The sequence below is a fragment of the Podarcis tiliguerta genome, assembly GCF_965153285.1.
Source record: "Podarcis tiliguerta genome assembly, chromosome: 8".
NCBI lineage: Eukaryota > Metazoa > Chordata > Lepidosauria > Squamata > Lacertidae > Podarcis > Podarcis tiliguerta.
This window is the reverse complement of record NC_139541.1, coordinates 73,477,696-73,494,368: the sequence shown is the minus strand read 5'-3', so window position 1 is coordinate 73,494,368 and position 16,673 is coordinate 73,477,696. Positions and strand designations below refer to the sequence as shown.

Sequence of the window (16,673 nt, the reverse complement as noted above, 5' to 3'; positions counted from 1 at the left end):
TTGGGAACTCTCCCAGCAGGGATAGCCAACCTGGTGCCCAACCATCCTGGCTGGGGCTGATGGGAGTTGGAGTCCATCAATGTCCAGAGTGCATTACGTCATCTGTCCCTGCAATCTAACCCTCAACTCTCTGAAGTAATGATCTTTAAGCCAGGGATTCAATTTGGGAGACTTGGGCACAAAAGACTCGCACTGCCATTGAACCACAGTTTCTTCCTGCAAAAACAAAACAAACCAGCTTAACCTGTTGAACGTCTTCCTGCCAAGCAGTGTATTAACGGACAGCTGCTGCTAAATCTTTGTGCTGGAGATTCTGGAGATAAATCTGTGAGCCTTGGGCATACCAATGACATGTTCCACCACTGCACTACAAGAGAAGCTTCACCTGCTGAACGTCTGCCTGCCAATCAAGTTATAGAATCATAGAATGGTAGATATTATGAAAGGCCCTGTGTGAGAAGCAGGGCAGAGAGAATCTTCCAGGGTGGGAGGCTGCCGTAAGAGGGGGGAAGTCCCCAGATGTGAGCTGGGATGGCCTGCCTCCCTTTGTGTGGATGAAGAGTAAAGATACAATCTTCATAGAGGGTTTTGTATTTTACTTTTCTTCTTCATTTTCTTTTCCATGCTCTTTCTTTCCAATTCTTACTCTCTGTTTTGCTTTTATTGTATTCTGAAACTTTTAATTAAAAACCGATCATATATATATATATAAAAAGAAAGCAACCAAGAAATAAAAGGGTTTTGGCACAGCTGGGAAGGAACAAAAGAATAGTAGATTTTATTAAAATTCCGCTGCTGCTGTTAATAATAATAGTCAGGGGTTGTTGTTGTTTTTAGCAGAACTCAGGGGAACTGAGTTCCCTTACCTTTTAAAATTTAAATAATAATTATCTTTTGCCTGCTGGGGCTGGAACCCAATGCCTGAACCAAAAATCCACCTATATCTGTAATCAATAAAGTTGCGGCCATTTCTAATCCAGATCATTGTCTGCTTGAGTTTATTAATCACATTTTACACTTAGCCACTACGGGGGGTTTGTGCCCCCCCCCTGCAACAAACGAATGAACTAACTAACTGACTAACTAACTAACTTCTGGTGAGTTCCCCCACCATTTCTCCCAGAAAAAAACCCCCACTGACATTAGTAATAATAAAAGGGGCAGCTGCTCTCAGCTGGGAAAGCTTCAAACTTCTGCACTCGTGGGATTTTCCTGGTTTCACTATCTCAAAGCTGGTTCCCTGCAGACCGGGTGCCCCCCCCCAACCGCCCCGCTTCTTTCGGCCTCTGATGTCACAGCTTTTGTTTTTCCAAAGCAAAAGCCAAAGCCAGCGAGCAGGGTTGTAAAACTTGTTTGAACACCAGGAAGGCAGGAGGAGAACCGCTTGCAGGCTCGACATTGCAAGCGGAAAGTCAGCAGAAGAAGCCGTTTCGGTAGCTCAGCACACGAGGGGCCTTGGAGCCGGAGGGGGTCCTCTCTGTCCAATAGCCCGAGAGCATCGGGGGGAAGCCTCCCCGTCAATCCAGGTGAGTGACAGGCAGCTGGCTGTTAGAGTTAGAAAGGAGCCAGGGTGATGCAGAGAGGAAGCCAGGAGCTGGGTGACATAGGCAAGGGAACGATCCAGGATGGGGGCGGAGCAAGGGAGGGACACTCAGGGAACCAGGAAGGACATTAGGACAACCTGGGAGAGACACCCATCACCATCTTCGCCACCATCATTTTTCCCTATCTGGGATCACAAGGGACAGCATCTGCTTGGACTGGGGGCGCCCTCAAACTTGGAAGCTTGTTTTTCACTTATCTGTGGTCTCTTTTCCTGGGATTGACTGAAGACCCAGGCGCCGGGGTCACCCCCTGCCCTCCACCCCAAGAAACTGAAGGTTTTGCTTTGGGACAGATCCCCCCTCCCTACAGCCCCGGAGTGACAAGGCCCAGAAGAAAGTGAGTGTCAAGAAGTGTTGACCTTGGATTAGTGGGGAAGGTTGTGTGGCTCCCCCCCCCCCGGGGGGAGGAATAGGGAGCAATGTGCTTGCTATCGTCTTTTTTCTGGGTTTGTTTTCTCTCCAAATGGGGGCATTTTGCCTGCTCCCCTGCAGTCAAGTTTAAATTTGGGGAGAGGGGCAGGAAAGGGCAAGCAATAGGGGGCTAGTCCCCCCCCCCCAATTTCTGGAATCTTATCAAATGAAGGCTAAAATGACTTTCAGGACAGACTGGAAGAATCTGAAATGGTGGGAAGCTGGTGGAAGCCAACTTTTTTCTTTCTTTTTCAACTGTGACAAAACTTTCGATTGGTGCACGGATTGTTTGTGGGATTTGCAGTCTGCGAACACCATGGGGGGGGGGGAAATCCATATAGGAATTGGAGTGTGTGTGTGTGCAGAGGTTAAGAGTGTCAGTTCAATGGTACGCAAGAAGGGTCTCATAATATGGGTTGTGGAAAGGGATTGTTTTTAGAAGCGAGTGGGAGTGCTTTTTTCTGGAAACGTTAGGACCTGGTGTTTGTTTGTATCACTTGGGTGGTGCAGATAGGGGTTAATTTTGGAGGGGTTGAAGATCAAGAGCGTGCCAGGTACAGGGAAAAGGTCACCGGTGTTGCGCCATAAGGAAGTGGGGTTGGACGTGAACCAGAATAGGATTTTCCTGCTTGTCTGGTGCAGTGTACACACTATATCATGGGTAGGCAAACTAAGGCTGGATCCGGCCCAATCGCCTTCTAAATCTGGCCTGCAGACGGTCTGGGAATCAGCGTATTTTTACATGAGTAGAATGTGTGCTTTTATTTAAAATGCATCTCTGGGTTATTTGTGGGGCATAGGAATTCATTCACCCCCCCCCAAAAAAAAATATAGTCCAGCCCCCCACAAGGTCTGAGGGACAGTGGACTGCCCCCCTGCTGAAAAAGTTTGCTGACCCCTGCACTACTTGCACCACTTTCTGCACTTGGCAGAGAGTCCTGGGAGCTGTAGTGTACTCTCTGCAGTTCTATAATTCCCAGCACCCACAACAAACTACAGTTTCCAGGATTCTTTAATGGGGTGGGGGGGATGTACTTTAAATACACAGCAAAAATCAGGTCAGTGCAGCCAAACCCTTACGTTGTACTCTACTGTTAGTTTATGGCAGGCGTGGGCAGCCCATGCCCAAATGTCATATGGCCCTCGGTCTGATTTTGGAAGCTTCTTTGCAAGTGGTCAGCTCAGACCTCTGACAAGTGCAATCTGGCCTTCCCCTGGACATTCACTGGATGCGGAGGGGTGAGAGAGAAGGGGTGGCAAAAGGGGTACCCCTGCCTCCACTGGCTTTGGCCCTGTCCACAGTTGACATGCAGCCCCCTACAAGGGGAATGCACAGCCTCCAACATTTCTCCGATGAAAATAGGGACGTCCTATTCAACAACAACAACAACTTTATTATTTTATACCCTGCTCATCTGACTGGGTTGTCCTAGCCACTCTGGGCGGCTTCCAACATATATAAAACATAATAAAATATTAAACATCGGAAAACCTCCCTATAGCAGGGCTGCCTTCAGCTGTCTTCTAAAGGTTGTATAGTTAGTTATCTCCTGGACTTGGGAGGGTCTAATAACTCCATACCCTCCAGCTTTTCTCTGATGAAAACAGGGATATTCTAAGGAAAAGCGGGACATTCTAGAATCAAACAGAAACCAGGATGGCTTCTGTAAATCCAGCACTGTCCCTGGAAAATAGGGATGCTGGGAGGGTCTAGGAATGCAGCCATCGGCTCTGACCCACCTCTGCTGTCAAAGGCAACATGGCACTGAATGCCAGTTGCTGGAAATGGCAAGTGGGAGAAAGAAATGTCCCATTTTTCCCAGGAGTGGGGGGGCCTTGCAATGACGAAAGCACACGGTACACAGTTAAACATGGAAATCGCTCTGATGGCTTTGAAAGAAGACTAGACGGATTCATGGAGGAGAAGGCTTATCAGTGGCTACTAGCCACAATGACGGTGCAATGCCTCCACAACCGAAGGCAGTCGTGCTTCTGAATGCTAGCTGCTGGAAACCACAAGAGGGGAGAGATGCTGTTGTGCTCAAGTCCTGCTTGAGGGTTTGCTACAGGCATCTGAGTGGCCACTGTGAGCACAGGAAGCTAGCTAGAGGAGCCATTGGCCACCTAAGCCAGGGCTATTATGTTCTTAATCAGCTAGGATCTCCCTAGTGGGACCTACAAAAGAACATAAGAAGAGTTTGCAGGATCAAGTCAATGGCCCATTTAGTCCAGCAGCCTATTCTCACAGTGACCAGCTAGATGCCAATGGGAAGACCACGGACAGGTCCCTTTTAGTTCCACAATTCCATGCGTTGCAGGCAAGTTTCTCTCTTACACAGAAGGAAATCCTTTCTGATGCTTGATGTGCCGTGACACACAGATAGATGGATGCACCGCTGGTAAACTGGGAAGTGTTTAAAAAAGGAAAATCCGGACGGCTGTGTTAGTTGATATGCAAATGCATGCAGATTTAATGAGTGAGGACCCCATTCAACAAGACGCATGATTAATTGACCAAGCTGTCTTCTGTCTAGCAACAGCCAAAGCAAAAGCAAGCACACGTAACACTCGTTCTCTGTGGGTTTGGCAGAATAAACTGGGAGGTTGGATGGTGGGTTTTCCTTCTTCCAAGGGCTAAGGGAGTCCAAGGGGTGCTGTTTAAGACTCCAGGAGAAGGCAATGAGCCAAATTTCCAGCAAGTTTTAAAGGCCCCTTTTGGGTTATGTTTGTTTATTTAGAGCATTATTATTATTATTAACTTGCTCTTCAGTTTTAAAAGCCTTCCAAAATGGGTTTCATGTGACTGCTTAAAATACCATGGTGCCTGCTCACAAGCTTGCAATCTGAAAGATAAGTGACGGAAGGAAAATGGGTTGGAGAGGGAAGGGGGCGAAGCAGTTTTTATTGCAGTTATGACGAAGAGTGTGCGTTTGTGTGTGTTTTAAGAGTATTTGTTAGGATTGCTTTCTTTTTTATTTGAACCCTTCTAGATTTTGAGATATTCACCTACAGTAGTGTTTCCCAAACTCGGGTCTTCAGCTGTTTTTGGACTATAACTCCCACCATCCCTAGTTAGCAAGACCAGTGGTCATGGATGATGGGAATTGTAGTCCAAAAACAGCTGGAGACCTGAGTTTGGGAAACGCTGACCTAGAGATTCTGGCTCTGCTGTTGTTGTTGTTTAGTCGTTTAGTCGTGTCCAACTCTTCGTGACCCCATAGACCAGCGCACACCAGGCACTCCTGCCTTCCACTGCCTCCCGCAGTTTGGTCAAACTCATGCTGGTAGCTTTGAGAACACTGTCCAATCATCTCATCCTCTGTCGTCCCCTTCTCCTTGTGCCCTCAATCTTTCCCAATATCAGGGTCTTTTCCAGGCAGCCTTCTCTTCTCATGAGGTGGCCAAAGTATTGGAGCCTCAGCTTCAGGATCTGTCCTTCCAGTGAGCACTCAGGGCTGATTTCCTTCAGAATGGATAGGTTTGATCTTCTTGCAGTCCATGGGACTCTCAAGAGTCTCCTCCAGCACCATAATTCAAAATTCAAAAGTCTGGCTCTAGGCTTCTTCTTTGTCAGATATGAGGCAGAAACCTAGCAGGATAAGGGCCTTGTTTGTTATGGACCCCTTTTCTCTCTTTAAAGAGTCTGCAAGGCAATTTCCTTGTGGACTATGAACAAACAAATCTTTAAAAATTATTATTACTCCTCTGGGTTTTGAGAGCTTAGCACAAGTTCTTTCGCACCAAAACACTTAGAATTGCCAGATTTCCAACTTAGCCCTGCTCCTGTGCCTTCTTCAGCAGTGTACAGCACAATCCTGACAATATTCCTTATTTATTGATGTGTAATTTTTGCTGTCCTGACAGACGCCTCATTACTTTTATTTTCTCTGCACTGTCCGTACGCAAGTCATTTGCTGCTTCAGACAGCCTAGAGGCAGTAAGGCTGCAATTGTTTGTAAACTCAGAAGTAAGACCAACTGAATTACTCCCAGGTAACTGGGGTTAGGATTGCAGCCTTAATTTGCAGGCGTTAGCAGGCGATAATGCTAAATCTTCATCCTGTGAAAGCCTTGCCTTCTTTTTGCAATTCTACCTGCCACTCAAGGCTCAGGAGCAAGATAATCTGGTTTTTCCCCTCCTGTTTAGTTGCCAACCCACCTTATCTGAGGCTGCACACAATGCTGCACATTTAAAGCACATTCCCCCTCCGCCAAGAAGCCTGGGAACTGTAGCTCCAGCTCAAAGAACTATAATTCCCAGCACCTTTGACAAACTTTATTTCACAGGTTACTTTAATGGAAAAATGTGCCTTAAATGCAATTTGAACGTATGGCGTGCACATAGTCTGCATTGCCAGCCGTTCTTTGTTTTCATTTTGGTGTCTGTGCTTTTGAAAAAGGGTTTACAGTATGTATGATGTTGCTACCTTTCTAAGCTGCCTTGAGGGCCCTGTGTTCGGAAAAGCGAGGTGAAGAAAAGGATAAATCAATATCCCATAAGAATAATTATACTCAAGCTATCGGCACAGATTAAACATTCACCTACAAATACCGCCTCCCCTTGTTTCTTAAGCAGAGGGATTTATACCTTTGCTACGCATGCAAACAACATGGGGCCAGTTTTAATCCTTCATAACAAAACGCTCTGTCAGCATGTAGATCGAATCAGAGTTGGCCAAAGATGCTTCTGAGCCATAGTCACATGCAAAGGATGCTGTTGCAGCTTTAGAGTTGTGGTATCTTGCCTCTGAGGAAAGAGAGGGAGGAGAAAGATGAGCTAAGAAGGAGCATGTGGAGGAATACATGTGAAAAACTGTACAAGTGTGTCTAGTTCAGCTGACATACAAGTTCCTATTCAGCTCAGGACCAGGTTGTTTGAAAGACTGCCTTATACACCCTGCAAATTGGAAATTGCAAGGCCGCTCCACAGTGACTCAGGGCTTTTCCTGTGACTGCCCCTGTTCTGTGGTAAAGTGGGACTTCTGTTTTCAAACGTCTCGGATGTTGAACGTTTTGGAAGCCGAATGTCAAAACCCCGGAAGTAAATGCTTCCATTTTCGAATGTGCCTTGGAAGTTGAATGGCTTCCTAGGCATGTTTCTCATTTTTTTTCAGTTGAATTTGCCGACAGTCCTTTGATCCTTGGTTTTTGAACGTTTCGGAAGTCGGAAGTTCTTTCGGAATGGATTACGTTCAAAAACCAATGTTCCCCTGTACAGCGTTCCTGCTGAGATACAACAGGTGGCTGCTATCTGCACTTTCCAGAAACTATTAAAAACAGTTTTGCTAAGACAGGCTTTCTCAGCTGGATAAATGGGTCTTTACCATGATTGCCCATTTGTTAGGGCTGTAGTCTTGTTTTAAATGTATTTAATAGAATCGTAGAATTGAAGGGATCCCGAGGGTCATCCAGCCCAACCCTCTACAACGCACGAATCTCAACTAAACCAGTGTTTCTAACTGCTTTTAATTGTCTCGTATGTAAATCATATTGAGATGGTGGTTTAGAAAACTATAAAGAAATTATTATTATTATTATTATTATTATTATTATTAACAACTATTTGTGTATCCAGGTGTACAGATTGTAATATGTGAACACCCCACGAGGGCTTCTGGCACCCAGGGATTGTATCCAATTAAGTGGAGCTGCTAAAAAATTACTGGAGCTAAATTGGCCATGCTCATTGATTCCAATGGTTCTCTGAGTATGACTAATGTTGGACGCAACTCCAGGCTTCTGCCCCATTTTCATGTAGTTTCTGCCGAGTCCAGTCTCCTTCCTCTCTGTTTGATTCCACTTCTTCCTTCTGGAAAAACAGGACTTAATAAGGCGGGCCCCACCTAATTGTGGGTGAGGCACTGAGCGAGATTGCTGACAGAAGAACTTACATAAAACAATTTACCTTTCTTACCATATAAAAGAAGCCGTGGAGGAGGCATGTTTGGGAAGGGTTAGCAGCTTGCTACATATGTATGGGCTAGTCTGCTAAGACTGTGCCCTCCGCCAGCTCTCACCCACCTGGCTCTGCCTGTCTGCCTCCTCCGCCTTAATCTCAGTTTTGCCCAGCTAAAATCCCCGTGCTATTTTGCTAGAAAAAGAGGTGCCAGAGCTCACCATGAACTTTCCCTGTGTTCTCCTAGAATGGCAGTACAGTGGTACCTCCAGTTGTGGGTGGGATCCGTTCCGGACCTCCATTCAGATCCTGAGGTTTCCGCAACCGGAGGGGTCACTTCTGCGCATGCGCGGGTGGCGGACCCTGGAAAAATATTTCTGGGTTTGCCGCGCACGTATCCCGAAGGATACGTAACCGGAGGTGACCGTAGAGGTACCACTGTAGTGCCCACCTGAGAGGTGCCAGAGCCGAGATCTAGTGAGCTCCAGATGAAATCCCATTTTCAGAATATAATATTAAAATCCACATCACACACTTTAAAATGCCTGAGCAAAGCTATGGTGCCCTTTTAATATCAACCCAGGCAGAGTATATTGGAAACAGGCAGCAGGCTTCTTTGTTGCATATCTTTAGGCACCGGGCAAAAACGTTTCTCTTCAACCAGGCATTCTTTTTTAATGAGTTTGTGAGAGGTGGGGATTATTGGATTTTTGTTTTATTATGTATTATGTATCTTGTGTTCTCATGTTGTATTTTCATGCTGTGAACCACCGTGTGATTTTCAGATGAATACAAATAATAATAATAATAATAATAATAATAATACAGACAGCACAATCATTAACTCTGCAGCAGGTTTTTGGGGTGAGGGGGTGGGGTGGAATGGCTGCAGGCTTTGGCCAAGATTATTCCCAATTTCCCAAACTCCAGCTCCAATCCCGCTTTCAGGCCCTCTCTGACCAAATGCAAGCATTCCAAAGGCTGGGAAGAGACCTGTAGCTGTTAAGGACCATGGAACTTGTTTGCTGTGTGATCACAGGATATGCAGTCGGCCTTGCAACAAACTTCCTGAAAAATAGGAGAAGTTTTCCTCAGGTAGCGTAGCAAGGGAGCCTCATCCATTAGGACAAAAGGAGCTCTTCCTCATCCGTCTCATTCTGCCTCATCCACCTGCCTTCTTATTTACAGCCAGTCCAAGGAGCTGTCAGCTTCTTCCTCCTTAACCTCAGTGCTGCTTTTGCAGAACTCAGCAGGCAGGAGAGTAGGGGTCAATCTACAATTAGTTAGCTCTACTTATTATTGGCCCTGTCTCCATCCGCTGTTGACCTCCCTGCCTTCCCCACTGCTGGTCTCCTGGGGGACTGAACCCAGGATTTTCTGCATGCAAAGGAGATGTTCTTCCGTGGTGCCCTTCTTCATTAGTGAGCTGGAGCGATGAGAAACGAAGTGTCTCTGAAGGCACGCTCTGGCTGTCGGCAAGCCCTTGTGTTGCCTCAGCAGACCTCCTGGCTGTGTTCAGTTCCTTTTCATTGGCATCTTACCCGCTTCTGTGGAAAAACCTGACCTTGCTGTTATTTTGGTCCGATGTGAAAGCGTCTCTTAGCGAAGAGGGAAACAAGCCGGGAGGGAGAACTAGGAGAGATAAGTGGGCTGCTGAAGTGGTGGGTCTCTGCCTCCGCATTCCGACTTGAGGTAGCAACAGCCCCCAGCTTGGAAGGCTTTCAAAGGGCACCAGACAAATTCATGGAGGAGAAAGCTATTGGATGACTACCAGCTGCAATGGAAATGCTCTCCACCTCCACTGAATGTGGCACTGGGCATTTGAAGGAGGATGCAGCTATGCTGGGGGGGCTTCTTGTGGGCATCTGGTTGGCTGTTGTGAGAACAGGATTCTGGACTAGATGGGCCTGCAGCCTGATCCAGCAGCCAGACTCTCTTTAAGTCAGTCACCCCTGGAATTTGCTGCCAAGGAGTGTGGTGGAGTCTCCTTCTTTGGAGGTCATTAAGCAGAGGCTTGACAACCATATGTCAGGAGTGCTCTGATGGTGTTTCCTGCTTGGCAGGGGGTTGGACTCGATGGCCCTTGTGGTCTCTTCCAACTCTATGATTCTATGATTCTATCCCCAAAACTCGGCCCTCCAGATGGTTTGGGACTACAACTCCCATCATCCCTAGCTAACAGGACCAGTGGTCAGGGATGATGGGAACTATAGTCCCAAAACATCTGGAGGGCCGAGTTTGGGGATGCCTGTCTTAAATTCTCTCACCAGACATTTAAAGCAAACTTGATGTTGTTATTAGGTCATCAGTTGCATAAGGTAAAGGTACCCCTGCCCGTACGGGCCAGTCTTGCCAGACTCTAGGGTTGTGCGCCCATCTCACTTAAGAGGCCGGGGGCCAGCGCTGTCCGGAGACACTTCCGGGTCACGTGGCCAGCGTGACATCGCTGCTCTGGCGAGCCAGAGCTGCACACGGAAACGCTGTTTACCTTCCCGCTAGTAAGCGGTCCCTATTTATCTACTTGCACTTAGGGGTGCTTTCAAACTGCTAGGTTGGCAGGCGCTGGGACCAAACAACGGGAGCGCACCCCGCCACGGGGATTCGAACCGCCAACCTTTCGATCGGCAAGCCCTAGGCGCTGAGGCTTTAACCCACAGCGCCACCCGCGTCCCTCATCAGTTGCATACCCGCCAACATTTCTCTGATAAAAATATGGACGTCCTATTCAATCATCATCATCACCACCACCACTTTTTTTCTGAGGGCATGCATACCCCTAAACATTTTGTGAATCTAAGTTTGGCCTCATTGAGGGATGGTATTTCAATATGAGTAGGAAAATGAAAGTACCCCTAAACATTTTTAAAGAAAAAAAGCACTAATAATAATACCCCACCCATCTGACTGGGTTGCCCTAGCCACTCTGGGTGTCTTCCAACATATATAAAACCATAATAAAACATTAAACATTTAAAAAACTTCCCTAAATAGGGCTACATTCAGGTGTCCTTAGCTTAGGGGTCTCATAACTCCATACCCTCTGGTGAAAATAGGGACATCCTAAGGAAAAGTGGGACAATCAGAAACCAGGATGGCTTTTATAAATCCAGGACTGTCCCTGGAAAATAGGGACACTTGGAGGGTCTACAGTTATCTAAGAGGTTCATACCTCTCCCCTCAACCTGACCCTACACATCTTGCAGAGGAAACATCTTTATTATTCTCACACCAGTGAAGACTTGGGCAACCAGAGTTCCTCTGCTATTACACAGGAAGCTGCTTCAGACTAGGCCAGACTGTCTGGCCCAGTGCTGACTACTCTGACTGGCAGCAGCAGCCCCTGAAAGGTGTGAGGCTGTGACACTTTCCCAGCCACCCTTTTCAATGAAGGCGGCTGCTCAGGTGTCTCCAAAAAATCGGAAAGGCGTCACCAAAGAGGACGCCGAAAGAGGATGCAGATTTGCATGGAAGGTGCGCGTGCTGATGTTTATGTATGGATGCAAATCTAGAAATATTCAATAGACTCTAACGAACAGAAATAATTGCATTTTCTGCCTTAGGCAATGAAATATCTTAAGCCAGTCCTGTCGCCGAAGTGGTGTGTAATGTGCTGCCCTGCGTACGTGAGCACAATAGGGATAGGGTGTACCGTGTCTGGGGTGCAAATGTGGCCCTGCAGGACTCTCTCTATGGCCCCCGCAGCTCAATCTAGGCCACACCTCCTTTCCTCAAACCACGTCCCTCAGTGACCCTGCTTCCAGAAAGTGGTGTTCGGGAATGAGTGTTCAGACCCCTGGGCTCTCACTTGTGGGGTGCCTCAGGGTTCCGTCCTCTCCCCCATGCTTTTAAATATATATATGAAGCTGCTGGGAGAGATCTTCATGGGGTTTGGGCTGGATGTTCATCAGTATGCAGATGACACCCATCTCTACCTCTCTTTTAAATTAGAACCAGTGAAGGCGGTGAATGTCCTGTGTGAGTGCCTGGAGGTGATTGGAGGACGAAGGGCGGCTAACAGATTGAGGCTGAATCCTGACAAGACAGAAGTACTGTTCTTGGGGGACAGGGGGCGGGTGGGAGTGGAGAACTCCCTGGTCCTGAATGGGGTACCTGTGCCCCTGAAGGACCAGGTGCGCAGCCTGGGAGTCATTTTGGACTCACAGCTGTCCATGGAGGTGCAGGTTAATTCTGTGTCCAAGGCGGCTGTCTACCAGCTCCATCTGGTACACAGGATGAGACCCTACCTGCCCATGGACTGTCTCGCCAGAGTGGTGCATGCTCTAGTTATCTCCCACTTGGACTACTGCAATGCACTCTACGTGGGACTACCTTTGAAGGTGACCCAGAAACTGTAATTAATCCAGAATGCCGCAGCTAGACTGGTGACTGGGAGTGGCCGCTGGGACCACATAACACTGGTCCTGAGAGATCTGCATTGGCTCCCAGTACGTTTCTGAGCACAATTCAAAGTGTTGGTGCTAACCTGTAAAGCCCTAAACAGCCTCGGTCCTGTATACCTGAAGGAGTGTCTCCACCCCCATCGTTCAGCCCGGACACTGAGACCCAGCTCCGAGGGCTTTCTGCCGGTTCCCTCATTGCGAGAAGTGAGGTTACAGGGAACCAGACAGAGGGCCTTCTCAGTAGTGGCGCCCACCCTGTGGAACTCCCTCCCATCAGATGTCAAGGAAATAAGCTGCTATCCTATTTTTAAAAGACATCTGAAGGCAGCCCTGTTCAGGGAAGTTTTTAATATTTAATGCTGTGTTGTTTTTAGCACTCGATTGAGACCTGCCCAGAGTGGCTGGGGAAACTCAGCCAGATGGGCGGGGTATAAACAATAAATTATTATTATTATTATTATAACATGTCTGTTCCTTTGCCTTTTAACCTCAGGTGGCAAAGATGGCCGGGAACTACTGGGTCCAGTTGTTGCTCCCATGTAGAAGCACCATGTGGAGGGGGGCAAGCCCCTCCAAAAGATTCAAGGAGGGGGTCAGGCCCTCTCAATATTCCACAGCCTGCTAGGCCCCGCTTGGCTTTCCTGCAGCTGTGGCGGGCCCTGCCAGGCCTACCTGCAGCCAGCAGAAGGCTGCACCGGCCTGCACTGTGTCTCGAGACACCAAGGGGACCAGTGGGCATGGCGCGAGGTCACACCAGCTTGTACAACATCTCCTGACGCTGCGGGGACTGGCACAGTTTAGCGGAAGGTGGCACCGGTCTACCCAGCATTTGGAGATGCATGGGATGTCACAGGTGACATGTGGCATCACTTGTGCATGCTAGGCCCCTTAGGGGAAATTTGGCATTTTTGCATTCAAGGTAACATGGTGCCTAGCCCTGCCACTGGATTATCTTGGGCAAAGGAAAGGCGACAGCAGGCTGAGAAGCAGTTGGGATTCCCTTGGCCTTTGGTGCAATGGGAATTTCCTTTTCTTTCCGCTTCCAGGCTCCTGGTACGCTTTTCTTCTTCTTTCCCCTAAAACGAATGAATGGCAGGGAGTCCATTATGGGATGCTGACTTTGACATATGAAGCCCCCCGAGGGCTTGGCCCCAACTTATGGTAATGAGTTGCAATAAACAGGGCTGGCCTTCTACCTTTGCGTAAGACAGGGAGGGGAAAAATACTTAGCATTCATGGGGTGTGTTTCAGAAGTTCAGGGCATTACACCTGTTTTTATCTGTTCATGCCTTAAAATACTTGTACCACACCTTTGGGGTCCAGAATGTACTAAATGACAGATAATGCTTTTTTAAAAAAAAGTACACAAAGAAAAGAATGAACATCAGCAAGCTAAAACCACACTGCAACAAAAGGCACCCCCTCACTGTCACCGAATCCACTTTGGGCTTTGGGCTTGGGGGAAAACTCAGGACAGATTTACGGGCTGCCTGGAGGGGAACACCACCCCCACCATGCAGTAGAAATCATTCTGCTCATGCAAAGCGCATCTTAGCTGTACATTAAATGCAGCCCTTGGTGACACCAACCCTTTGGCAGTTATATATCAGGCAAAAACTACCTCTGTGGTCTTTCTGGCACCTGTTGAAGATCATTTCAAGTGGAGATCTTTATCCCTCTCTGTACCTGTGTTGGATTTGAAATTGTTTTCATGCATTGAAGCATTCCGAGTTGTTGTTTTTATATACACGGAACTGTTTTGCCATTGCTTTTCGCATGTGGGATTATTTTTAGCGTGCCTCTTTCCTGCTACGAAACGACGGGAAATGATTCCCAAACAGAATCACAAGTCAGTAAAGAAACAGACGACGCTGGTGACTAAATAACAAGGGGTCTTTGTTATTATCGTTTATCCTCACAGCGGATATCATGCCTTGTTGAGTGATGGTGCTCCAGAACTCGGATGCCATGGGGGTGCTGAGCCAAGCGGAGCTGTGCCCCTTTTCAACCAAATCGGAGAAGGATCGCCTGGAGGATATGCCCAAGTGCCAGTCACCAGACAAGGAGGGGTCCCCAGCTCAGTGTAGAATAGAAGATGCCCTTTCTTTGGAAGGCGGCTCCAGTCCAGGTGGAAACTCCAGTGACGGGATGGAGGAGGATGAAGCCAGCAGCACAGAGAGTGCCCAGAATGGGGTGAGTGGCAGCAAATGTCTAGGGTCTTGTTTCTTATCTGAGGCTTAATTGGCTTTTGAGCCTTTTCCTTCATCAAGTGGGAGAAGGGTGTTTTTAACAGAAATGACAGGAGTAAATATGCATATGTTTTTGCTAGGGGCTGCCTCCTCTAACTAGCCCAACCCCTCCTCTGCTTTCTCTGCTCACCAGCCCCATATGCTTTGCAAGCAGAAGGTCCCAGGTTCAATCACTGATATCCCCAGGCAGGGCTGGGAATGTGCCCTGCCCCAAACCTTGGATAGCTGCTGCCAGTCAGTGTTGACAATACTGAGCTATAGACGGACCAGTGGTCCTCCTTGGGACAAGGCAGCTCCCAATGTTTTTCTTTTAATCAAACAATGGGTAGAGAAGTGCAATCATCTCTAGGCGGTGCACAAGAAATGCAATACAGAAAAGGGAGTTAAAACCACACAATCAGATACTCTGGTTTCTCTTCAGATCGTACAAATCTTTTGCCTTTTACTAAAACGACACAATCAGACTTCAGCTAATGGGGGGGAAGTCTTCAGTAGATGCCGGAAGATCAACAGGGATGAGGCCTGCCAACCCCAACTAGAAGGGAGTTGGGCCCACAATATTAACCGCACAGCTCCCAATGAATGCAAACCATGCATCCAAGCCATAGGTGCCACAAACAGTGACCCAAAGGACTCAGTGTTTGGGCAGAGATTGGGGCTGCTAATGCAGGTTTTTGAGCATTAGGGTAGTTTGGGAGGAGCCAAAGCTCATTAGTAGAGCATCTGCTTTGCATGCAGAAGGTCCCAGTTAGGCATTGGGGTGGCTAACATGAGAACAGGATACTGGACTTGGTGGGCCTTTGGCCAGATCCAGCAGGACCCTTCTTAAGTTCTCATGTGGCAGCAAACCAGAAGCCCTTTTGCCACTGACTCCTAAAACCATTAGTCTGGGTGTTGCTAAGGAGGGAAATGAGCAGTTTTCCCTCCTCCTTCTACAAAGCTTATCTGTGTGCTGAATGGTCAACACCTCCTCTTAGTTTCCTACTATAGTCGTACTTTGGTTCTCGAATGGAATCTGTTCTGGAAGTCCGTTCGACTTCCAAAAACATTCGAAAACCAAGGAACTTCCTGCACTCAATCGGAAACCGCGGAAGCCATGTTGGACGTTTGGCTTCCAAAAAACGTTTGCAAACCGGAACACTCACTCCGGGTTTGCAGCGTCCGGGAACCAAAACGTTCAAGTTGCAAGGCGTTCGAGAACCAAGGTACGACAGTATGTAGTCACTGGAAGGATTCCCAAGACAGAAGTTTTGGTTTTCAGGTACGCTTAGGTCTTCATAGCTCTTAGTTAAGTACCAATTGAACAAAGGGGTAAAGGATGGGAGCAGGGCGGGGAGGAAGAGTTCAGACAGAACAAAATCTCTCCTCTCACGAAGGGACTAGTGTTAATCTCTTGCCTTCCAAGATGACATTTTCAGTTTCAGTTTTGCAACCCTGGTAGGGAAACTCAGCCACACCTTTTAGCACAGTTATTGGGACACACCGTAGCTCAGTGCTGGAGCACCTCATTTGAACAAAGATGGTCACTGTTTTGATTCGTACCTTGTACCACCAGTGAAAAGGAAGTCCATGGTTAGACGCAGCAGCAATGCTTTGAATACCAGTTGCTGGAGGGGAAAGATGCTCTAGTGCTCAGCTGCTGCTTGCAGGCTTCCCAACCTCTTCTTAAGTTCTTTATTTATTTCATATTCTTTATTGAAAAATAAAAAAGTACAAAATTACAAGTGCTCAAAGTAAAAGAAGACACAAAAGGAAGAAACAAGAAATAGTACCCATGTAGGAAACGAAACAGAACAACAACAACAAAATATATTGTGTACATTACAAAAAAAGGGGGGTTGTTATTGTAGTTAACCAGACCTGGCATTTATAACAAATATCATTAAATTTGTCCATGGCAAATCTGTGTTTGTACACAACTTGCTCATGTGCAGCAAGTTTGTACATATCTTCAATTATTAAAGGGAGCTGCATTTTTATTTCCCCAGTTGATCAATACCAGTCTTTTTGCCGTAGTAGGGGTACGGAGAGTTCCTTTGTTAGATTCCACGTCTTCCGTATATAATTCAAAAGGGTATTTTCCTCTGCAAATTAAAGATTGCTCCATACAGTCA

The 16,673-nt window shown here is 47.3% G+C and overlaps 1 protein-coding gene across 8 annotated transcripts in view; it reads left to right on the top strand.

Annotated features, from left to right (window-relative positions):
* Positions 1 to 1,339: 1,339 nt before the first annotated feature.
* The window catches only part of PHLDB3 (pleckstrin homology like domain family B member 3), a 38,100-nt gene continuing 22,766 nt past the window's right edge, over positions 1,340 to 16,673 (top strand). For 2 of the 8 annotated variants that reach the window (XM_083455252.1, XM_083455251.1), the window contains exons 1-2: positions 1,656 to 1,941; positions 14,232 to 14,503. In XM_083455252.1, coding sequence (XP_083311378.1) covers positions 14,255 to 14,503 — 249 coding nt within the window. In that variant the 5' untranslated portion in view covers positions 1,656 to 1,941; positions 14,232 to 14,254. Of the gene's footprint in view, positions 1,527 to 1,654; positions 1,942 to 14,231; positions 14,504 to 16,673 lie in introns of those variants that run through there. The other 6 variants (XM_083455248.1, XM_083455250.1, XM_083455246.1 and 3 more) reach the window with 6 other exon arrangements.